The sequence below is a fragment of the Solanum dulcamara genome, chromosome 5 (genome assembly GCF_947179165.1).
Source record: "Solanum dulcamara chromosome 5, daSolDulc1.2, whole genome shotgun sequence".
Lineage (NCBI taxonomy): Eukaryota > Viridiplantae > Streptophyta > Magnoliopsida > Solanales > Solanaceae > Solanum > Solanum dulcamara.
This window is the reverse complement of record NC_077241.1, coordinates 69,485,973-69,511,922: the sequence shown is the minus strand read 5'-3', so window position 1 is coordinate 69,511,922 and position 25,950 is coordinate 69,485,973. Positions and strand designations below refer to the sequence as shown.

The 25,950-nt window shown below is 33.5% G+C and overlaps 3 protein-coding genes and 2 pseudogenes across 3 annotated transcripts; 3 read left to right on the top strand and 2 right to left on the bottom strand.

Moving 5' to 3' along the window:
* Nucleotides 1-519: 519 nt before the first annotated feature.
* LOC129890705 (F-box/FBD/LRR-repeat protein At1g13570-like) lies at nt 520-2,546 on the bottom strand. The gene is made up of 4 exons (XM_055966200.1): nt 2,538-2,546; nt 1,230-1,628; nt 1,023-1,113; nt 520-860 (listed from the first exon to the last, which is right to left on the bottom strand). Exons 1-4 carry the CDS (start codon nt 2,544-2,546, stop codon nt 520-522), a joined length of 840 nt encoding a protein of 279 aa, XP_055822175.1.
* A 2,031-nt stretch (nt 2,547-4,577) lies between these two features.
* LOC129888435 (uncharacterized) lies at nt 4,578-9,291 on the top strand. Its single transcript, XM_055963409.1, has 8 exons — nt 4,578-4,748; nt 7,310-7,402; nt 7,493-7,675; nt 7,838-7,885; nt 8,036-8,191; nt 8,358-8,411; nt 8,644-8,787; nt 8,914-9,291. The coding sequence occupies exons 1-8, from the start codon at nt 4,578-4,580 to the stop codon at nt 9,289-9,291; spliced, it is 1,227 nt and encodes a 408-aa protein (XP_055819384.1).
* A 5,026-nt stretch (nt 9,292-14,317) lies between these two features.
* On the top strand, nt 14,318-15,142 carry LOC129888434 (uncharacterized). The gene has a single exon (XM_055963408.1). It carries the CDS (start codon nt 14,376-14,378, stop codon nt 14,913-14,915), a length of 540 nt encoding a protein of 179 aa, XP_055819383.1. The 5' UTR covers nt 14,318-14,375; the 3' UTR covers nt 14,916-15,142.
* Nucleotides 15,143-15,851: 709 nt separating this feature from the next.
* Nucleotides 15,852-16,239, top strand: LOC129888433 (vacuolar iron transporter homolog 4-like; annotated as a pseudogene).
* Nucleotides 16,240-17,682: 1,443 nt separating this feature from the next.
* Nucleotides 17,683-19,499, bottom strand: LOC129890704 (uncharacterized; annotated as a pseudogene).
* Between the last annotated feature and the right edge of the window lie 6,451 nt (nt 19,500-25,950).

Sequence of the window (25,950 nt, the reverse complement as noted above, 5' to 3'; positions counted from 1 at the left end):
AAAATGTCCGAATTCTCATAAATACACATTTCAATAATGTATGCATAGTCTTATAGAACTACTAGTTCAACATTTTCAATTGCATAGGAGTTTATCATTTTACCAATATCGGAGGGAGAAAATAATGATGAATGAGAGAGTACCAAGAAAATGTTGATTGGAGACAACAGTGGTGAAAACATGAATTTAATCTAGGAGATTCAATAATGTATATATATATATACACACATAAAAGGATATGTCACCTAAACACACAATACCTTTTTTTGGCGAGGGGGACGAGGCAACAATTTCCATTTCTAGAAAAAGATCTTGTAGAAACCTATTCTTGCAATTTGCAAAACTTTCATTAGAGCAATTAGCTCATAGAAAATATTTTTCGGAAAATATTTGTCACTCACCAACCAAACATGAGAAAATAAGTTAGAAATCAACTTATTTTGCAAAAAAACATTTTCCATGGACAACATTTTCCTTCATACGAGATCAACTAACCCAATACTAAATCACTAATCAAAGTCATGGCGCTTCCGTGATTTCTTGGAGTTCAATCGGTCTATGATCTTCTACAACTTCTTCAAATGTGAATTCGACATTGGGTGATGCTTGGTGAAATTGTTTCATCTTATCCATCAGATGTCTACCCGGCCGGTGAAGGAGAGATGAAATATACCAAAAGAAAATTTTCTCAATTGCAGGTGCAGATGCTAATATAAGCCTCACAAATTCCATTTCTATCTCAAGACCACTAAAGTACTCATCTACACTCTTCGAAGCAACTTCACAGAACCATACAAGCTTTGGTGGTCTTGTAAGTATTGTACAACTGCAACAGGTCCCACAACATCGTTCATTGTTTCCTAAAAGATTTTCACAAAGAGGTCAGGCTGGATACAGAGGACAAAATTCTATTGAATTACCTTAATGAAAAAAACAGGAGAGAGTGCGTACACATTCAATTGTCAGCTCTTGTAATTTGGGGCAGCTTGCAATCAAGTAAACAACAACTAAAACCTCCTCACTGTTTTCAAATAACATTTTCCCAATCCTGAGAGATTTGACATTGTTCAAAGCAGTCGGGGAATTCCCTGACAGACCTCCCACTGTCAAGTCCTAGAAGCATGTCAAAATATTAGTTCAAGATACGAATCAGATACATAATTTGGTTATGATAAGTACCAAACTTCACTAGACTATAATAATCCAATAATATCACAAATGTCCATTACCTTAAATGAAACACCACGTACATCCAGTTCAATTAGGCAAGGCATGTAATAGAAGAAGTTTATAAGATTAGAACAAACAGGAGATAGATCTGTCGAAACTTGTGAATCGAGCCATATAGTAACTTCCCTAAGCATAGGGGCATTCTTGAAGCAAATGGACTTTGACGTTCCTCTAAATTCAAAGCATTTGAGATTAGCGGCATCAATATCAAGGGTGTCAACGTTTGTGCACCAATTCAACCTCAATATTTCAAGAAATGGGCATCTAGAGATAAGATTGCTTAATCTTGTTGGAAGAAAAGTGACATAATGAAGACCAAGATTCACAAGCTTCTCAAACCCTTTGAAATCTGGTGGAGGGTGGAACAAGCAATTTTGAACTTCCAAATGCCTTAGTTGCTGGAATGTAAAAAAGTGTGAAGGAAAATGATAATCGTTGCGAGCTTACACAAAGGGTGAATTCCTCGACATTTTTCTTTGACAAGAAAAGTATCCAGTGATCAATATCAGAAAATCTTATCAAGTTAGAGCCTTCAAATCTAAACTTCAGTATAGGTCCTTTATGGAGTAAGAGGACTTGGTAAATGATTGTTTTAGCCTCTTGAACATGTGCAAGAGACTTGAAAAACTGTCAAGTTCGTTTGCTTTATAAATTTCACTTGCCTAATTTTCAATCATTTGGATGACTTGCATAAATGTAGTATTTTAGTTTTCATCAAAGTTTGCGACGTTTCGGGTTTAACGTTACTAAATGCACCATAGACATTGAGTAGACGTGGAATTTGAATAATGGGAAAAAAACCAAAAATGTCCTTCATTCTATAGGAAAAAATAGAGCAAGTTTATCCTACTATTCGAATTTGATCCTAAATAAATATATTCTTAATCACTATTCTCTCTGTTCTATATTAAATGAACACTTTCTATTTTAATTGATCAATTTTATAATTTTGCCTTTTATTTATATCAATACACATAAAAATAAATTAGAAAAAACATACATAGTATTAAGAATTGTTCACATAGGCCATATTAATTATTACAAGATAAAATGAAAAAAATGTAACTAATTTTGTTCTGATTTAATAAACGATTAAGTAATATGAGATAGTTATTTTTAGTATAAAATGTCTTCTTATATGGGACAGAGGGAGTAGTGGACTAGTTCAAGTTTACCTCTCAATTATAAGAAATACAATACTTCCTCCGTCCATATTTACATGTCCAATATACTAAAAATAGATGTTCAACTTTACTTGTTCAGTTTGAAAAACCAAGAGAGAATTTATCATTTTATGTCTATTTTACCCTTGCCATTAAGTACTATTCATTTTTCAATATTTAGATGACTTATAATTAATATGTATGATATAGTTAAATTATCTCTCTATTTATTGTTTTTTAAGAGGTGTGCCAAATAAAAAATGGACAAGTAAATATGGATGGAGGGAGTACCAAATTGAGCTAATTCACCAAAAATAAGGACATTTTTTAAGACATCTTTAATGATTAAGACTATAATTTCAAAACTAAAAAGCTCTTTGTTCCTTTTTAATGCATTGAACAATTTAAAGCATGTCTAACTTAATTTATCTAAAACAGTTTATAAGTTGAAAGCAACTTATAAACTCTCAAACAGATTTAATTATTTTATTGAGCTTATTTTAAGCACAAAATAATTTTAAGTTGATCAGTCAAATACTCAAAAAACTGTTTTCAGCAATTTATAACCCAATCCAAATAGGCTCTTAATTCTGAAGAACATCCATCTGAAAATATATTATTATTATTTTTCTGAAGAGGTCAAACAAAGTACACAAGCAATTTAGAAAGGGAAAGAAGAATCTCAATTAAACTAGTGAAAAGAGCCAATATATTCCTTAATTTTACAATTTAGAATTGATATATCTTTGTTATAAAAATGACTCACATATATTCTTATTATTACACAAATGACTTAGATGTACTTTATTATTACACAAATGACCAGATATACGCTTTTCGTCTAACAGAAGTGAAAAATTTTATTTCGATTTTAGTTTTTTAGTTTTTATTTTAAAAAAGATTCATGTAAGGGTATATTAGATCATTCTAGTAAAGTTCAAGGGCATATTTGATCTTTGTCACATGTGAATTATTTTCACTTCTTTAATTCAACGGCTAATTTTAGTTTTAAATATCTCCTTTAAGATCTATTTGCTTATCATTATTTGAATTTTTTATTCTTATTTATTTTTAGTGTGAAACTACAAAAAATATAAAGTAAGAAATATGAATTAAAAAGAAAAAAAGGAAGAAAAAATTTAAGACTATTTTCTTTGCGGTCATATTATAATTTATTTTTGTATTTGCAAGAAAAATCACAGTATTTGTTAAATTTTACGAGAGGATGAGTTAAAAATTAATGTAATCATCAAGATAATGAACCAAATTATTCGTTGAATTAAAGAAGATCAAAAAAAAAAACACATGTGTGAAACAAATTAAATATACTCCTTAATATTGCAAAAGGATCAAATATCCCTACATGAATTTAATTTTTTCACTTTTTTTAGACAAAAGTGTATATCTAGGTAATTTGTGTAATGATAAAGATAATGTGAATCACTTTTATAATGAGAGTATATTAGCTTTAAATCGCAAAATTGAAGGGTATAGTAACCCTTTACCCGATAAAAACATTATTATTGCTACAAAAATTGATCAATCTCAATGTTTTTTTTAAGTCAATATTGTTAGTATTGATTTTAATAATGAAGGTTTAAATGTGCACGAAAAAAGAGTTGACAACACAAGAGGAAATCGAAGGATTATAGCACAAAAGGAAAATCGAAAGTAAAGACAAAGGAAAGCAGCATAGTCAAAAGAAAATCAAGCAAGTATCAATAAAAGTTGATTTATTTAATCGGATTCATTCGATTTCGATTGATTTTTATTCAAATCGTGTGAATACTTTTAAATATAACCAGTTATATGTAAAAAAAATTGGACATTAAGTGGATGTGAACAGTCATATGGTCAAAAGTTCTTTTTTTGGATATTACATAAATTGATACCATCAAGCTTCATCAACATAAAATTATTATTAATGAAATTGATTATATTCAAATCTATGTTAGACTGTTATTTTGGATATTTGTTCAAACTTACAAATGAGCAATAGACATTTACTAAATGAAAATCTTTTTAGATTCTGTTAATCATGCTTAAATTAGTCAACTTAGTCTTTATATAGCGTCTTCCTCGTTGTTGTGAAGGTATCATAATTCATACATCTAGCAAATGAAGTTCAATATTTAGATATATATTAGATTCAGTAGTTTGATTTTTCAAAAACACCTTACATTCATGCCTATAAAAAGAAATAAATTCAGGATGCATCAAAAAATTTTGTTGGTGCTATATTTCTTTTTGAGTTATAATGGAATACAAGGAATGAGGATTTTGTCTAAATCAGAAGATGTGGAGTTAGAAAAACAACTAAAACTCTCAAACAAGCCAGCAATTAAAATTGTTCAGGTATAGTATTCTTTTTGAGTTCATTGTACTCTTAAATCTCTTGAAGCATTATTAATTTTTATTTGATAATATTGATTTTGAAGTGGAATTGTTTTCCTCACATAGTTTCTGGAAAATGGACCTTACATTCTTTTCCCATTTTCGAATTTTTTTTTGTACATGAAAATTGTGAATCCTCTGCATTATAGTACTTTTTACCATAGATGGTCATATAACTATTGAGTTTTTTTCATTGAAGTAACTTAACTATTATGTGTTTTAACGTAGAAATCACAAAATTTTCCTTAGTAACAAAGATCCCATATGCCGAAAAATCCAATTCTCGGTCTGTAAATTTTTTAATTTATTCTAAAAATAAGAACTTAAATAAAAACGACTCGACCCAATCCAAACCCCATATCTAATGAGTACACATTTTTTACTTTTTAGTCAAATAAATATAAAGGAAATTTTCATAAAAGTACAATTACTTAACTTACCTTGCAAAATATAGTCCAAAATTTATTTTACAAATCTTTAGTCAAAACACAATCTGATATACAATAATATATATCCAGTATGCAATGGCGGAGCCAAAATTTTCAATAAGGAGGTCCAAAATCTGAAGAAATAGACATACGAACCAGCCAAAAGGGGTTCGACATATACTATTTATGCATCAAAAATTATCTTAAACATGTATAAATAGTATAATTTTTCACCGAAGGAGTTTCAAATGAACATCCTACCCACCATGTGGCTCCGCCCCTGCTGGTATGTAACAATATACAAAGTTTTCATTTTTTTTTTTTGAAAAAGTGTTTAAAAACTTGAAATACAATATTATAGACCTAATATAAATATTATTCAAAATAAAAAAAAAAAGACATTTATATACTCATATACTATATATACAATTTTATACACTTTTATACAAATCAAATTTCATCAAACTTCACGGATTGATTTCTTTTAAACGTTAAGATAAAATCTTCTAAAAATATGTGCAGAGGTAGATCTAGTGATGACCTTCCATACCCAATAGTTGAGACATAATTAATCACAACAACATTTGTTTGGCAAATATATTGAAAACTGCTAGCAATTTGCTCTTGGGATTTTGCTAATCTGTAAGTTGCAATTTTCGTTTTGAGACGATATTTTTGTGCATTGGATTGTCTTATCAAGATATAACATTGGGGTCCCCAGTCCTCTAGGGCCTTTAAGCTCTTCTTTTGGGTCAATTCATGTAAATATTGTAAATCCTGAGTAAATTATGTGAAATAATTTTATAAGCAGTATTATAATGTAATTATCTCTAAAATAAATTCAATTTAAAAGAATCGATTCAATTCCACCTAACTAAAATCTATATAAGAAATTAAAATACTATAAGCGTGAATGAATTTGAAAAATATTTTGAGAAAAATCCAGTCAGGTTGTTTTAATTGAATTTGTATTTATCATATTAAAAAGAAAACTATCATCCATAGAAGTTGAATTTTCCGTCATGTGATTTTTATGTTAGAACTAGACACAGGTGCCAGTGCTAGTGCTAGCACAGACCCAATATCTGTTATCTTTTATCTCAATTTATATGACATAAATAGAATTTAAAGAGTCGGTTAAATTTTAATATGATTTTTTAGATATTTTAAGTTGTTGATTATTGTGATTTATAGTACTATTTTACGTATTACTCCCCTTGACCCAGTTTATGCGACATTGATAAAATTTTAAGAATCAATTTAATTTTTTATATGTCTTTTAATTTTTAATTATTGTGATCTATATACTTTTACGTTATTTTTAAATAATATATATTACTCATTTATCCCTATTTATGCGACATTGATTCGAGGGTCAATCAAAATTTTTATATGTCTTTTAAATATTTTAAGTTGTTAATTATTGTGATTTGTAGTTTTTTACGTAATTCTCAAATATATTACTCCCTTTGTCCCAATGTATGTAGCAACAGAAAAATTTCAAGATTCAATCAAATGTTGTTAATTATTGAGATTTACAATACTTTTTACATAGTTTTCAAATTATTGAGATTTATAATACATGTTACTTCTTTTGTTCTATTTTATGTAACACCGATAGATTAATTTCAAGAATTAATCGATTTTTTTATGTTTTTAAAAATATTTTAAGTTGTCAATTATCATGATCTATAATATTTTTTTTGCAATTTTAAATATATAAAAAAAATTAAAATTAGACAAGCAAATTAAAACGGAAGAACCATAAAAAAACTATAGAAGTACCCTCAAACTGCTCAAACAGGCATGTCGACGTGATGGCTGCTTGAGCAGCTTAACTCCCTCTTATAATATAGTAGTAAACATAGTTAAATGGCTTCCGTGAAGAAAAAAAAAGCCTCATAGTTATGTAACCATTTATGAAATTTACCCTCATATATATCAATATTATAAAAAATAGGAATAATATATCTTCATCTGCTAACCATTTCTTCTCTGAAATAGTTTTGTGTTTGAAAGTAACACATTCAATAACAAGATGTGTTATTACTGTTATTCAAATTACTAATTGGTTCATGAAGTTTTTGTTTGCAGACTAAGTATGGGGATGTATATGACTGTGTAGATTTCTACAAACAACTTGCATTTGATCACCCGCTATTGAAGGACCATAATTTTCATCCTAAGGCATATATCTACTCTCTTTTCATTTTCCCTTTATTTTTTAAAAAAGAAATATGATATTGTTGGCATATAACTAAACATTCGTTGGAACAGATGAAACCTACTTTATCAAGGATAAAGAAAAATTCAAGTGATTCAACAAGTGGTTGGTCATCGACAATATGGTCAAAAGATAGAGGTTGTCCTGTTGGAACTGTTCCTATTAAGAGAATTACGAAAGATGACCTTTTAAGACAAAGACATATGCCACCGCCAGAAGATGTCACATTCGATGTGGTAAGATAATTTATGAACAATTTACTGATTTTGCTTGAATAATTCATTACTTAAGAATCCATTTATTATATATAGATATGAAAAACTGTTGATGCACAAACATAAAAAAGTTTACAATAATCATCATGGCAAAACTCATAAATTGCAATACATTTAATGCAGAGCAACAACAATAGTGAGCCAAAAGAAAGATACACATCTGGATATAAGGTACATGACTATGAAGATTTTATCATACTTTTATCTTACGACATCAAATTGTTTGGTGTATATATAAGGTTGTTTGGTGTATATATATAGAGAGAGATTTATCTTGATCCTTTATATGAGTTAATAAAATTATGTATTTCTTATATTCAGGTTGCAATAGCGCGAACTCCAAATGATGCAAATAACAAGTTTACGGGTGCTGGAATGGTAACTAATTTTTATAATCCTCACGTTGATGGTCGTCAACACAGTGCATGTCGACTAAAAATTCAAAAAGACTCAAATATCTTACAAGTTGGTTGGAGAGTAAGTTTAACATGACCATTTACATCTGTAATTTAATTGTTTCATGAGAATGAGATGTGATAAGGATTGAATATTGTATCTCTAAGATGAAAATTATTTATATAACTTCTTTATCAGTAAACTCACTCTTGATTGTATATTTTAATGTGTATATTTTGTGTTTTAGGTGGACCCAACATTATACGGTGACAATCTAACTAGGCTTTTTATACATACTCAGGTAACTTATCTTATGTACCTTAATGATTTATATCGTGAGTTCATGAAAGTAGTACATCTTTTCATGCCGAGTCAGTGTTAGGGTTGGGTTGGTTGATCGTCCAAAAAATGATTCTTATCCCATCCGTCAGGTTTGTATGTATCCACGCTCCTGTTTATTATTTTCTAGAACCATTTAACTATTCACTTCGATGTAGAAAAGCCATGTGTTAGTTATATATTTCTATTTTTAGGTTGATGAAACACATTGCTTTAATACCCTCTGCCCTGGAATATTTATACAAGTAAACAGTGAGATACCTCTTGATATGTCACTCATGGATAATGTTGCACACCGTGGAGGCACTACATTTGAGGGAAGAATGTACATTGAACGGGTATATTTTATGTATTTCGTTTCTTTGTCTTATTTAGAATTTATTTCAAAATTTATACAAGTAAAAGGTTGTTTATTTGGAAAAGCATATAAATATTGACATTGACATTTGCTTTTTGAAAATAAGGATTTAATCAGTGGCAATTGGTGGCTTTTATTATCAGACAACTATGTACAAGTTGGATTTTGGCCTCAGAGAATTTTCACTGGCTTGGCAAGCTTTGCTACGAACGTTGAATGGGGAGGAGTGGTGTATAGTCCACCGGGTGTACCTAAACCTCCCATGGGATCAAGTTTTTTTCCAATTGGAGACAATCTTTATGATGCATTTTGTAGAAGTATTACAGTTCTAAACGAGACAGGAACGGTGAATAAAGTGGATAAAGTGACCATGCTTGTCAATAGTCCTAATATATACCATGTTTTATTTGAACGACTTGAGAGTGATACAAAGTCTGACCTTTTTGTTCTTTACGGGGGACCTGATGAGAGTGCAAAAGTCTAAGTCTTGGTAATTACTACTATTGATGATACATCTTTAATTTCCATTTTCTAAAGAAAATCAAGAATTTCTTGATGAATTTATGATTCAATATTTCTAGCAGACCTAATTAACAACTTTTGAGTACTTTGCAATTTGCACCCTTATGTATGCAATTTTTTAATGATTTGCACCATAATTTTCTTATTTTTAGGTAAAACCAAAAAATAATGTATTATTTTTTATTTATGAGGGCAAAACGTATATGTAGGTAATCTGAAATACACCTTATTAAATTTGCTTCTAAAGATTGGAGAACACAATTTGCAAGGTTAATTAATTAAGCTATACACATCATTCTCCAATCTAATTCAATACACCCAATTTTGACCCTCCACAACGCAAATTAGCTATCGAGTATCTTTAAATTTCGAACATGTTTTAAATAATTAGCTTTTATAAAAACACAGATATTTTCATGTTATTCTTAACTATTTTTATCTTTTTATAAATTTTAGTATAATATACATATTTCTATATAACTATATCTTTGATTACTATTAATGTGATTATTCGAAAATCATCTCAAAAAGATTTTATTTTTAACTAAATACAATATTATATAGGTTAGTTTAATTATAGTTTGTATTTTTAAAATTTTTAGTTTTCTCTAAATAAAACAAATCTCATTCTCGCACATCGAAAATTCAGAAAGAATTTGGGGTTTTTGGAGCCTATATAAAGGCTCGTATTCTCATTAAGAAGGAGGAAGAAGTGGGAGGTTTTTTAGGCACCCCAAAGTTAGAAATTTTTTTTATTTGGCTAGGATTTTGGACTTTTGTCCCCAGCCTAAAAGTTTTGAAAATTTCTAGCTTTTAATCTATATTTTTCTCCAAGGAAAATAGGAGATTGAAGTCGAAATGTAAGCTAAGAACAGAGTTCTTATAACGTCGAACTCACGAAGGTTCGAGTCTAAATTTTCAATCTTTCTTTTTGTGGATTGGAGTTCTGTCAATCTCTTAGGTGGTGGTGAAGTCATCTTCCGCTTGTCGTCTTCAGTCTCGCTTTCCGAAAAGATGTAAAATCTTTTCTCAACTTTATTTATTTAATTATTTCATTTTTATATTTATTTGATTCGTAGTCCTTTTTTCTAGTTAGCATGTATTAAGAATAATTAGATTAATGATATAAATTTCTTATAGTTAGCATGTGTTAGGATTAATTAGGTAGCATGTGTTAGGATTATTCCATGAAAGCACTTAATTTTATTCATTAGTTTTCTTTGACAATATAGATTATTATGTTTTCAATTTCTTCTTTTAACATGATTTAAATAACAAAATATGCTTAAGTTTATTATTTAGTTAGAACTTTCATGGCCGAATTGATTTAATTCTTTCTTTAAAATTTGAGTTAGTATAGCGTATATATTAATTTTATGTCCTTTATATATATATATATATATATATATATATATATATATATATATATATATGTATATGTTGTTAGTCACCTCTAGGACTTTTAATAGTCATTGTGAAATCATTCGCAGCTTAAATACTATAATTAGTCCATTTTTGCAAATAATTTTTTTACTCTGTTAAAATTAAGAAAAATTAGTTAATTAAATGGATAGTCAATTTATCTCAAATTGGCTACAATTTTAAAGAGAGGTTTGATTTTCATGCTAGTTCCCAACTAATCGATGCTCAATGATACTGGTCTTCAGTTGCCTTTTCGGGTAAACCCTTAATCAGTCACTCACAAGAATGCCCCTATTTTGATATGGCATTTAATTTTTTGTCACAATCCAAACTATCCCTAAACATGACATGGTGAATAGGATCCTGAAAGATCTTAAACAAGCCACTTGACATAAGCACGACACTAAGATAATTGTACAAGGACGCGTAGATGCAGTCCAATATTGAGCGCAACATCATTTCTTTTGATGGAACAGACGAGACATGGGGTAGCTTGGAGCTTCTCTTTTCCGGAGAAGTCAATTTTAATTTCAAATTGGGAGCTGTGAGAAGTGATCTTTCTCTAATTTATACTTGTGGTTTAGGTGCTACAACTTCTGATATCTGGATTTCGAAGAATAACGATGTACATGTATCTTGGACGAAATGGTTCACCATCGAATATCCTCAAAATTCTGGGCTACATATGGGTTCTCGAACCACTAACCCATTCTCTATACATCTTCGCTAGTCAAACAAGGGTGACATTTTACTTTCGCTTCCTGGATTCATACTAATATTTGGGGGTTCAATAACCAGTAGTTACCTTGGCTTGTTGTTCTTCATGCTTCTATTTGGTGGATTGGTTCCTATAGTAGATTTGAGATATGGTGGACTGAGAAGTGGGTACAATGAAAGGCATCATGGAAGGGTTTTGACGGTTGAATAAGAGGGATTACAACAGAAATTGCAGGCCGCGAGGTCAGCCAAATTTCAATAGAGGTGCGAATGCTTCCTATAGTAAATTTGAGATATGGAGGACTGAGAAATGGGTTGTGACTTCTGCAACGGAATCCGAAACAGAAAACAACAAGGAGGAGGTGTTTGGTACTTCTTCAATTCTATGGTGGTGGCGTCGTCATCATGTACCTTCAATCGGATGGTGATGGCGTCGTCATCATGTACCTTCAATCGGATGGTGGTGGCGCCGTCACCCAATAAAACCATCACCACTAATTCATGTGGCCCCATCTCCATCTCCTATTGATAATGCAGTTCCACCATCGCATATAGCTTCTTCACCAGCTCACCCAAAAAACCATCCCCAGTTGATAATGTGGTTTAGCCACCACACACGGCTCCCTCTTGGACCCCGGCTCCAACGACTTCTTGCATCAAGATGGATGATTGTGTATCAGATTTGATCACTTCCGTTTTTAAGCGTAAAATTTCATTATCTACACAATGTTGCAAAATCGTTTCAACAATTTCCGATGATTATTTTTACAGAGGCTTCGTGCACTCCAAGAGGGTACCCTTTTTCCTAGCCAAAGTAAGAAACTATTGCAGTCATCATCAAGGCTGAAGCATGATCAAATCTTTGCACACTCATTAAGATTTTTTTGTTTTTTCCTCTTTTGTTTTATTGGTCATTTATATAATTAGATTTTAGCTTTACTTAAAGGATAATACTTGGTAGTTAATAATACTACATGTTAACTTTTCCTTAAATTCTTTAATTAGTTCAATTGCCTTTTTTTCTATTTTACAGTTTAATTATTATTCTTTGTGCTCATATTTACTTATTCATATTTTACTTGCTACAACCCTTTAGAAACAATAAACAGTATCACCATTACTTTTTGAGTTTTGTCAATATCAACGGTAATTACAGTTGCATCATATTTTTGAAAACTCCATAAATCCAAAGGCAAGGCCCTTATCTTTTGGTTCCTTTTATAGAGAATTTTACATACTTGGCATTGAATTTTAATTTTATGAAAATGGTCATTTAAAAATAAATCTACTAAAGAAGGTGTGGTTGGTTGTACGATTTTTTTAGAAGTTTGTACAAAGAATATGGTGGATAACTGATAAGTAGTGATATCCAAGTCATATAATGTATTGTATATTCAAGGGAGTGGACTTATTCTATCAAAGAATGAAGTTTATGGTGTTCATGGCGATTGGTGAAATTTTATTATCTACCTAATAGTTGGTTATAATAGTGTTTTTATTTTAATCTTGATAGAATAGTGGAATGGTAGAATTATTCAAAATCATAGAAAATATCTAAATATAATTCTAAGTAAATACTCCAGTAAAGATATCATTGTTGTTAATTAACTTTGGTATAAGACAATAAGTGAAGGTGATATATTTTGATTTTTGAATATAGAATGTAAAGAGATAGCAAAAATATCTCTACTACAATGAAAGAAAGAAATAAGACTGATAGCATGCTTATAAATACATAATTATGAAGATTTATTGTTGAAAATCAGTTTCTTTTTCTTCAGATGATTAAATTTGTTCAAATTAAATTAGAGTTAATAGTTAAAAGCCCCCTTAAATTTGATACATTTTATTAAATGCACACCTAAAATATGAGAAATTTTAATTGCCCCCTCAAACATGAATTTTTGAAACTATTTAACCCCAATATGTCACAAAGCACAAAAAAATTACTATGTTCAATTTATGTGACTCACTTTCTGTTTTAGACAATTCCTAAAAAAATGACACATTTTTATATTTAGTAAAAATTTAATTTTTGTTCCTATGTATATAATGCAGTTTGACTTGAAATGACGTTTAGAAAAATGTGGTCTAAAATAAATTATAATTTTTGTGTGGCAAAAATTATTTCATGAGGGGTAAAATGAAAATTTTAAAGTTAAATTTTTACTAATATAAAACTGTGTCATTCCTTTTGGGATTGACTAAAAATGAAAGCGAGTCATATAAATTGAAACAGAGTAACTTTTTTAATCATGTGCCATATTAGGGGGGGAGGGAGGAAATAATTCCAAAAATTCATGTTTGAAGTGGTAATTAAGACTACTCATAGTTTAGGGGTAAATAGTTCCAAGAATCCATGTTTGAGGGATAATTAAGACTACTCATAGTTTAGGAGTAAATAATTCCAAGAATCCATGCTTAAGGGGATAATTAAGATTTTTCATAATTTAGGTGTGCATTTAATAGAGTGTATCAAGTTTAAGGGAACTTTTAATTATTAACTCAATTAAATTATTAAGAGTAGTGGAAAAGGATTAGGATAATTAAATTCTTGGATTTAGTTAAATTAATTCACCATTTAGCCACCAAGGATGACGCATAAACAGGATAAGACCGACAATTTAATTTGGGTAGAAGTAGAATTTCCAAGTTTAAAGGGATTGGGAAGTAGTGCCGCCTTCTATATTTGTTTATATTATTCAAATAAGTGTGACATAGAATCATAATTTGGATAGAAGTAGATGTTCCAAGTTAAAAGGGATTAGGAATTAGTACCGACGTAGCTTAAATTATTTGTCTATTTATATCAACTCATGTTTCTTCTTCTCACATTCACCACTCATTGTTATTCTTTTTTCTGAAACGTTCAACTCACAAATAATTTATTTGATCTTTTTCTGAAACATGTCGAGATCAAGTGATATATTATTATGTGTCTTTCTCTTGTTGGGTATTTGCATAAGCATCGTTAACGCTACCTCAAGGGAACCCAAAAGAGAAAACAACAAGGAGTTGTTTGGTACTTCTTCAATTCTATGGTGGTGGCGTCGTCATAATGCACCTTCAATCGGATGGTGGTGGCGGCGTCACCCAATAAAATCATCACCACCAACTCACATGGCTCCATCTCCGTCTCCCGTTGATAATACAGCTTCACCAACTCATGCGGCTGCATCCCCAATTGATGATGTGGTTTCGCCACCGCACACGGCTCCCTCTTGGGCCCCGACTCCTACGACTTCTTGCATTAAGATGGACGATTGTGTATCAGATTTGATCACTTCCGTTTTCAAGCGTAAAATTTCATTATCCACACAATGTTGTAAAGTCGTTTCAACAATTTCAGATAATTGCTTTTACAAAGGGTTCACACACGCCAAGAGAGTACCATTTTTCTTAAGCAAAGTCAGGAACTATTGCAGTCATCATCAAGGATTGAATTAAGCATGATCAAATCATAGCACACTCATATTACTCTTCTGTTTTTTTTGATCATTTTAGCTTTACTTAGGGGTAGTTGGTAGTTAGTAGTATGACTTTCTGTTAACTTTTGCTTGGATTCATTAATTAGTTCAATTGGATCTTCATCTCTACTTAACAGTTTAATTACTATTCTCTCCATGTATATTTATTTTTCCATGTTTTACTTATTCGCGATATGATTAGTTCAATTGGATCTTCATCTCTACTTAACAGTTTAATTACTATTCTCTCCGTGCATATTTATTTCTCCATGTTTTACTTATTCGCGATATGATGGATATATCAATCAACTAACGATTATATGAATCTTCTGCAACTATTTCTCTTTATTTGACCTCAACATCCCGACATAATAATTAATTAATAAGAAGACTTACCGTCGCTTTACAACACATTATAAAAGTTCAATTCATCAAAATAATTCAAATCAATCAGAGGCAAAGAAAATTCAGACTTGATAGCTTGAATATAGTAACAAATCTAGTATGACAAGTTTTTTGACTGGGTGTTAATCTTTTACTTATATATGAGAGTATCAGCCAAGACTACTTTAGTTGACTGAACCCCGGCCTTTAACACATAAATTGCTGAAAAGAGATGGTCCTAATTGCCTTATTTGCTTTCTGCAGCCTTGTTATGCTCCATAATCCTCAGTAGATTATAACAAGTAATCCATGAGAAATGTGTTATACTGAGGTATTAATTAAAGGCTTTTATGGTCATTCAGGAATACACAAATTAGACATGTGCAAGGCATTTAAATAGATAAATGGATAGATAGATGAAAGAGCGCAAAAACATTATAAAGGTCAAAAAGCTATCTAATTCTTCTGCCTTCCAAAATTTAGGTCATTTTGAGGTACAAACCACACACACAAAAGAAGAAGAAAAAGTAGCATGGGTATAGGAGAGTTTGTCTCTGTGTACTCTCAACTAGACATAGAGCAAGCTCAAATGAAGAGAGATAAAGCAACAGGAGGACAGAACCGAAAACATCAACAAGACGGAGAAGGTAACAAGGAACAATTGTCAAATCTATTTAAGGCAGCAGCAGTAGCCTCGATTATTGCATTTTCATTGGGTGCCATTGTGCCAATTCTTGCTGCTTGCTGTGATCGTGGCAGCGGTGAGCTTGGCATTGTTAGCATTTGGAGGAGTTGGTGCTTTCTTGGGCAGAAGTCCTATGGTGAAATCTTGTGCCAGAGTTTTAATTGGTGGATGGATGGCTATGGCTATTACCTTTTGACTTACCAAGCTGATTGGCTCTACTGGCTTGGAAATGTGATTGAAACTTTCTGTTCCTGGCATTTACCTAGTTCTACTTTAATCTCATCTAATCAAGAAATTCGTACTGCAAGTTGACTTAACGTTTTGTGTAATAATACCGCGAGGCATTCTCTGAATTTATATTAATCTTCCTACTGATAATATTAGTCATGGCACACGACCTTTTTACTTATTCACAATATTAACTGGATACACACACGCTTTCTCCAATCCAGACAATCTTTGGATTAATTGAGGATAATTATAGATCTCAGTTTCAGAATCATTATGCAACACCTAGTATTAGTAAAATCCCCCCTCTAAAGCTATCATTTTCTCTTTACTTCAACACAAGAAGCTCTCTTCCCCCATTATGCTCTGTTTTCCCTTTCCATGGTTATTGACTAACTCGACATCAGATAAATCAGCCTCCAAGACACTAAAAAGCAATTGAATCAGATGCATACCCTCAAATCTCCGCCATCTTTTTAAACTTCTGAAGATTCAATGCATCCCTATTAATGTAATCAATGTAGTCTATGCTCCACTGATGTAATGCTTGTCTGGATCTTTAAGTATCGGGTCCAAATAAAAAAAAGCAAGCATATAGTCAATTAAGGTGTTGTAATTGGAAAATTAATAAAATAAATCAAGACAATGGGGGATGCTTTAGCCTAATAATCAAATACAACATGGCAGCCAGAATAAAGAAATTTAATGCTCAGAACCATATAAACTTATTCAAAAAGTAGTACATCACATCAGAAGTTTTAGGAATTCGATTTTATTCAGAAAGTAGCATCAAATCAGAAGTTTCAGGAATTCAATTTTCAGTTTTTATTTTTTTTTAAAAATAATCTATAAAACTGAATAGCGGCCGACAGAGTCTTGTACTCTTGTTCTAGGTTGTCACTTTGATGATGTATTGTAATTCCATTTATGTTTGGAGACCCCAGTTAGGATAGAAAAGAACAATTGTGGCAGGTTGATAGCTAGTGTAAAAGTGGCATGGTAAGTCTTCTTATTAATTAATTTGTTGGGATGTTGAGGTCGAATAGAGAGGAATAGTTGCAGAAGATTCATATAACCATCCTCAACTTTAATCAACTTTAATCGAGAGCAAGGAATAGTTGTATATCGAATAAGTGCGTTTCATAGCTAATATTATTAGTAGTCCAGGAGTGATATGGTAAATTTACCATTTTAGTCATTGATTTGTAAGTAGTGTGTCAAGTCAATCATGGACAAATAAATATGCAGCAAGAGAGTAGTAACTAAATTGTTAAGTAAAGATGAAGATCCGATTGAACTAATTAAAGAATTTATTTGAAAATATATAACCACCCTTCTTTAACTCCTATTAGGGGGCGGAATCCTATATAAAGTAAGCTAAATGATCGAAAAAACAAAAGAGGAAAAAAGTTGCATTACCACTATTCTATTGCTAAGATTTGACTATGCTTCAGCCTTGATGATGACTAAAATAGTTCCTGACTTTTCTTAGGAAAAATGGTACCCTCTCGGAGTGCGTGAACCTTCTATAAAAGTAATTATTTGAAATTATTGAAACGACTTTGCAATATTGTGTGGATAATGAAATTTTATGCTTGAAAACGGAAGTGATCAAATCTGATACACAATCGTCCATCTTGATGCAAGAAGTCGATGGAGCTGGGGCCCAAGAGGGAGCCATGTGCGGTGGCGAAACCACATCATCAATTGGTGATGGAGCCGCATCATGAGTTGGTGAACAAGACACATGCGATGGTAGAATTGCATTATCATTGGGAGATGGAGATAGAGCCACGTGAGTTGGTGGTGATGGGTTTTTTGGGTGACGACACCACCACCATCCAATCGAAGGTATATGATGATGATGATGCCACCACCATCAGTGCCATGCTAATATTGAAGAAGTACCAAACAACTCCTTGCCATTTTCTATTTTGGGTTCCAGTGCAATCGCACCGTAAACTATGTCTATGCAAATACCCAACAAGAGAAACACACATAATAATGTGCCACTTTATCTCGACATGTTTCAGAAAAAGATGAATGTGCCACTTTATGTCAATAGATCTTTTGAAATACACATGTTTATAATCATAAAAGTTCTCCACATCAAATAATGACATGGATGAGTTTTTTCTCAAGCGAAGATGAGCCAAACGTTTAACTTGGCATAGATGAGCGTTTTTTCATAATTCGATGACATATTTGAGTTTTTTCCCTTGTACACTTGTATTTGACAATTATTCACCACCTCTATTGAAATTGAATCGGCTAGATCTATGGGAAGGCTAGACTTACCTGTTATGTTGAACCCATAGCAATCACTGTCGAGAGGAAAATATGTGAAAGGACCCATATATTAGATCTCTCAGAAACTAATAATTAAGAGGCTGATTTTATTTTCAAGAAAAGAATGATGCAATATTCATTGTGTAAACATGTTACCAAATCTGCAAGAGTTGGAAAGATACCTCAAGTTTTCAGTGCTCTATTTCATTCTTTTTCTGTAAATGCAATGCTGTTTTATGATGTGTGTACTCTCAATATATTAAAAGATTTGCTTGTGATCAGCAAAGATGTCACTTCGAACACTTGACGGCTTTTGATTCATTCTTATTTTGATTAGGAGGTGTCACATCATTTGAACACATGACATCATCTTGTTGGACTTGGATTTGACTGGAATGTCATGGCATTGAATATGTGACATGTCATTTGCAAAGTTAAAGTGTCTAACTTACAAAACATGTCAACTGTCAAGTTTAAGAGGCTATCTAGGTACATAACCTTTTTGTGATAAGCCTATCTCGCTAATACTTCAATAGTTGAACAAACAAAAGCAATCCCCTCTTGCACCATCCCTGGTCCTCTTGGATGAAAACTGTTAAATAAATATGATGTATTGAACGCCTAAGTAATGTTAAAAATTTCATTTAGACATCTCAAATAAAGGTGTGATATGTTGAACGCCTCATCAATGTTAAAAATGTGCCTGCTAAACATGTTTTCCACAGTCAACCAAAACATTTAAAAGCATGAGGTTCACGCAATAGATGTGGAAAATGTAACCACAGAGAAATAAATATGTTGTATGGCTTCTTCAAATAAAAACCCCAACAATTCATCGTAAAAGCTCCCATTCTAGCATTAATAGTAACACTTTTACAGCTTCAAAAGAGTTGGGTTCTGGCAATGAACAGAGATGAGTACCAATACCTCATCCCCAATACTCACAGATCCACAGTTACAATTCAGAGTGACTTTCATCCCGAATCAAACTGATAAAAAATCAAAGGAATAGCAACTCTGGTCTTTGACATAGAGCAAGCGACAACAAACAAGAGCAACTTTCTCGGTCACCTGATCTAAGAGAATTGAAAATGCAAGCTAAAACTCACCAGGAATGTTAGAAGTATAATCAAAATCTCCTACTTTTAATACATTATCTGAAATCATCACAGGATACACAACATTGCACACTGATTCCTAAAGGATATCTGGGAAAGGTTAGGTGAGTTCAGTTCAATCTGAATAGGAAATGTATAGCAGCTAGCTCTGCCCAGAACTCCTCTTGTTCAATGTGATACACTTCTTCGTATATGAATTCTACTTTGGATGATGCTCGAGAGAATTGCTTCATCTCCTCCATCATTTTCATTCCCATGAACTCCTCTCGTTCAATCTCATACACTTCTTTAAATTTATATCCCACACAAGTTTGAACACAAATTTTCTCCAGTGCAGTTGCAACTGATAACAAATACTTCAAAAATTCTATTTCAGGTTCATGAGCCTGAATGAATTTCATATCCACCCTTTTCAGCTGCTTCAATGCGCTATGAGGCATTCCTTGGGCTCGTAAGAGATGTACAACAGGCTCCACAAGATACTTAGAGGCATAAGACTTGAGAAAGTAAAACAAAAGGAGGTTATTATTAGTTGGCAGAAGAAGACACAGCAAATCGACCAATTTAAAACCAAAAGACGAAAATGAGACATGCTGCAATTACAAGCCTCTCTACGTTGGGGCAGCTGCTGATCAAGTGGAGCATATATGAACACCCTCAACGCAATTAAAGTTGAAATAGGGGAAGTTTAAAATTTTGATGTTGAGCAGTAATACCTGATGCAAGATAGTCAAAATGCGTTTTGAACGCGTAGTCAACGAAACGCATTTTGAACGCGTAGTCAAAAAGGAAAAAAACGCATTTTGAACGCGTAGTCAAAAAGGGAGGTTCAATACGCGGATTTTACGCGTTTCTAGTTTCCTATAAATAGAAGACCTCTTGCCCTCATTTATCCCATCCCAAAAGAGAGAGTAAGAATACAAAGAGAGTTATACACCAAGATAAATATTTTAGTCTTGAGTGTCCTCTTTAGTAGTTGTTCCTTTTACAAGATAGAAGTGTTAATTGTTGTTTTCTCCTTGTATTTGAGAGCTGTGTACTCCATATTAAATAGTGAGATCCTTCTACCCCGTGGTTTTTTCCTTCTATCATTTAGAGGGGTTTCCACGTAAAATTCTCGTGTCCAATTTATTTTCATTATTCATCATATCAAACTTTAGTTGTGGTGCTTCCTCCCCCAACAGTGGTATCAGAGCCCTTGGTTATTCTGTCTGTTTTATGCGAAGATACTATTTGTGAATAGTAAATTTGGTGAATAGTACTATTCACGTGAATAGTAAATTTCGATGACGGTACAGTTTGTCACGATTGTTCGCAAAAATATTCAGAAACGATCTAGAAGGGTGTGAAGCAAATAACAATGTTGAGTACAACAAAGTTTGACGTTGAAAAATTCAATGGGACTAATTTCTCATTGTGGAAAATGAAAATAAAAGCGATATTGAGAAAAGACAATTGCTTAGCTGCAATTGAAGGCAGGCCCACAGACTTTGTTGATGACAGTAAGTGGAACGACATAGACAGCAATGCAGTTGCTGATCTACACTTGGCACTAGCTGATCAAGTGTTGTCTAGTGTGGCGGAAAAGCGGAAGGCGAAAGAAATATGGGATACTCTTACAGGGTTGTATAAGGCCAAGTCTTTGCATAATAAAATCTTCTTAAAAAGAAGATTGTATACTCTTCGAATGGCAGAGTCCATGTCAGTTACTGAACATATCAATACTTTGAATACTCTGTTTTCGCAACTTACAACAATGGGTTGCAAAATAGAGGGGACTGAACGTGCGGAGCTTCTACTTCAAAGTCTGCCTGACTCGTATGATCAACTCATCATCAACCTAACGAACAATACAGACAGTCTAGTTTTCGATGAAATTGCAGCCGCTGTCTTAGAAGAAGAAAATCGGCACAAAAATAAGGAAGACAGACAAGCAAGTTCGCAGCAAGCTGAAGCTTTGATGATGGTGAGAGGAAGACCAACGGAACGTGGCCCCAGTGGGAGTCACAATCATGGAAGATCTCAATCAAGAAGTAAGAAGAATATCAAGTGCTACAACTGTGGCAAGAAAGGGCACTTCAAGAAAGATTGTCGGTTCAAGAAGAAGAGTGAAAACCCTGAGCCATCAAATGCTCAAGGGAATGTTGCATGTACCTCGGATGATGGCGATATTTTATGTAGTGAGGCAATATCAAATAATGAAGGCAGAAAACGTTTCGCTGATGTCTGGATCATGGACACAGGAGCAACATGGCACATGACTTCCAGGAGAGAATGGTTCCATCAATATAATCCTATCTCAGAAGGGTCTGTGTTCATGGGAAACGATCATGCTTTGGATGTTATTGGTATTGGGTCCATCAAAATAAAGATGTATGATGGCACGGTTCGCACCATCCAGGAGGTACGACATGTAAAAGACTTGAAGAAGAATCTATTGTCTTTAGGACAACTAGATGAAAATGGATATTCATATAAGACTCATGGTGGAGTCATGAGAATATCCAAAGGAGCGCTTGTAGTAATGAAAGCGGAAAAACTTGCGGCAAATCTATATGTGCTTAAAGGTGAAACACACCAAGAAGGAGAAGCATCAACTGCGTCAGCAAGTTCATTTGAAGAATCAACGATGATGTGGCATCATAAACTTGGCCATATGTCGGAACGAGGTTTGAAGATTCTTGCTGAGCAAAAACTTCTTCCAGGGCTCAAAAAGGTTTCACTACCCTTTTGTGAGCATTGTATTACTAGCAAGCAAAATAGACTGAAGTTTAGCAGTTCCTCTGCTAAAAGCAAAGAAATACTAGATCTGGTTCACTCTGATGTCTGGCAAGCACCGGTGGAGTCTCTAGGAGGAGCGAAATATTTCGTGTCATTCATCGATAATTACTCTAGGAGAAGTTGGATGTATCCAATCAAGAGGAAGGCAGATGTTTTTCCAGTTTTCAAAGAGTTCAAAGCGCGGGTGGAACTTGAATCTGAGAAAAAGATCAAGTGTTTGAGGACTGATAATGGAGGAGAATACACTGGTGATGAATTTAATAACTTCTGTAAACAAGAAGGTATTAAATGGCAGTTCACGGTGGCATATACTCCACAACAAAATGGAGTAGCAGAGCGGATGAACAGAACCTTGTTGGAACGGACAAGAGCTATGTTGGCAACTGCAGGGTTGGAAAAACCATTTTAGGCAGAAGCAGTCAAAACCGCTTGTTATGTGATCAATCGGTCACCATCAACCGCAATTGATCTGAAAACACCAATGGAGATGTGGACAGGAAAACCAGCTGATTATTCTCGCTTACATATATTCAGAAGTCCTGCTTATGTTATGTACAACACCCAAGAAAAATCGAAGTTGAATCCAAAATCCATGGAATGCATTTTCTTAGGGTATGCTGATGGAGTCAAGGGGTATCGCTTGTGGGATCCTACATCCCGCAAGGTGGTAATCAGCAGGGATGTTGTATTTGTTGAAAATAAGATACAAGCAAAAGAAGGTAGCACTTCAAAAGAAAAATCAGAGACTACTACAGTTGAAGTTGAAGAAATAGAAGAAGTTCCAGTTTCTTCTGAAGCAGCACCAGAGCACGAAGAACAAGAGCAAGCTGAGATCGAAACTCCAGAAGTTCGACGGTCAACTAGGGAGAGAAGAGAACCAGCTTGGCACTCAAATTATTCTATGGAGAGTAATATTGCATATTGTCTACTAACAGAAGATGGAGAGCCTTCAACTTTTCACGAGGCTATGAAAGGCCAAGAATCATCTCTGTGGGTGGCAGCAATGCAAGAAGAAATTGAAGCTCTCCATAAAAATAAAACATGGGATCTTGTTCAATTACCACAAGAAAGGAAGGCCATTGGAAACAAATGGGTCTACAAGATCAAACGCAATGGTAATGATCAAGTGGAGAAGTATCGTGCAAGATTGGTGGTGAAAGGATTCGCTCAGAAAGAAGGTATAGACTTCAATGAGATATTTTCTCCGGTGGTTCGACTCACAACAATTCGAGTGGTCCTAGCGATGTGTGCTACATTTGACTTGTACTTAGAGCAGTTAGATGTCAAAACTGCATTTCTTCATGGAGAGCTTGAAGAAGAAATTTATATGCTCCACCCAGAAGGTTTTGAAGAACAGGGAAAAGAGAACTTGGTTTGCAGGTTGAACAAATCTCTATACGGTCTCAAACAGGCGCCGAGATGTTGGTATAAGAGATTTGATTCCTTCATTATAAGCCTTGGATACAACAGACATAGTTCAGATCCTTGTGTTTATTACAAGAGATTTGGTGATGAAGATTTTGTTATTTTGCTGTTGTATGTTGACGACATGTTGGTAGCAGGCCCCAACAAAGATCGTCTCACAAATTTAAAGGCACAGTTGGCTAGGGAGTTTGAAATGAAGGACTTGGGACCAGCAAACAAGATTCTAGGGATGCAAATTCACCGAGATAGAAATAATAGGAAAATTTGGCTTTCTCAAAAGAACTATTTGAAGAAAATCTTGAGACGCTTCAAGATGCAAGACTGTAAGTCAATTTCTACCCCACTTCCTATTAATTTCAAGTTATCCTCAAGTATGTGTCCTAGCAATGAAGTAGAAAGGATGGAGATGTCTCGAGTACCGTATGCATCAGCAGTGGGAAGTTTAATGTTCGCCATGGTATGTACAAGACCTGACATTGCACAAGCAGTGGGAGTGGTTAGTCGATACATGGCTAATCCTGGTAGAGAGCATTGGAATACTGTTAAGAGAATCCTGAGATACATCAAGGGTACCTCAGATGTTACAATGTGTTATGGAGGATTAGACTTTATTGTTAAAGGTTATGTTGATTCAGATTATGCAGGTGATCTTGATAAAAGCAAGTCCACCACAGGTTATATGTTTACTCTTGCTGGAGGAGCTGTAAGCTGGGTTTCAAAACTGCAATCTATCGTGGCTACATCTACGACGGAAGCAGAATATGTAGCAGCTACACAAGCTAGCAAAGAAGCAATATGGATGCAGATGTTACTGGAGGAGCTCGGGCACAAACAAGAGAAGATTGCTCTGTTTTGTGACAGTCAGAGCGCTTTGCATCTTGCAAAGAATCCGGCATTTCATGCAAGGACAAAGCACATACGAGTTCAGTATCACTTTGTTCGTGAGAAGGTGGAAGAAGGCAGTGTGGATATTCAGAAAATTCACACTAATGACAACCTGGCAGATATGTTTACGAAGCCGATCAACAGTAACAAGTTCATATGGTGTCGATCTTCTATTGGCCTAGCAGAAACGTAACATTGCAGTAATTGGGTAGAAAGGATGGTGTGAAGACTTAATTGATTCTCAATTAAATCTTCAAGTGGGAGAATGCAAGATAGTCAAAACGCGTTTTGAACGCGTAGTCAACGAAACGCATTTTGAACGCGTAGTCAAAAAGGAAAAAAACGCATTTTGAACGCGTAGTCAAAAAGGGAGGTTCAATACGCGGATTTTACGCGTTTCTAGTTTCCTATAAATAGAAGACCTCTTGCCCTCATTTATCCCATCCCAAAAGAGAGAGTAAGAATACAAAGAGAGTTATACACCAAGATAAATATTTTAGTCTTGAGTGTCCTCTTTAGTAGTTGTTCCTTTTACAAGAGAGAAGTGTTAATTGTTGTTTTCTCCTTGTATTTGAGAGTTGTGTACTCCATATTAAATAGTGAGATCCTTCTACCCCGTGGTTTTTCCCTTCTATCATTTAGAGGGGTTTCCACGTAAAATTCTCGTGTCCAATTTATTTTCATTATTCATCATATCAAACTTTAGTTGTGGTGCTTCCTCCCCCAACACCTGAGGCACCGGTGCACCAACTGTAAAGGACTAAAACAAAGTGCAACTAAATTAGCTAAAATTACAAGGCAAATTTATTAATACATCTGAAACTGGTCATTATAATTTCCTCAAGTAGAGGGTTATTTTTAAAGGAAATGGATTTCGCTTTTCCCGTAAGATTAAGGGAATCAACAATGAAGTTATTAAATGAAGTGCAACGGTCTAATGTTGCATGCTCAAGAAATGGGCTGCTTGAAAGAAGGGTCTGGAAAGATGTAGGCTCGAAGGTCACATACCCAAAGCTAAGGGTAACAAGCCTACTAAAAGCTTTAAAGTTGCGAGGAGGGTGGAGTTTACACCTACACAGCTCCAGGTGCCTTAGATCCTAAAATTTGAATAGGTGAGAAGGGAGATGAAAGTTCATATTGTAAGGAAAGCTAAGTGAGAATTCTTGGACATTTTTTCTCGACAGAAACAGAGTCCAGTGATCAATATCAGGAAGAAGCTC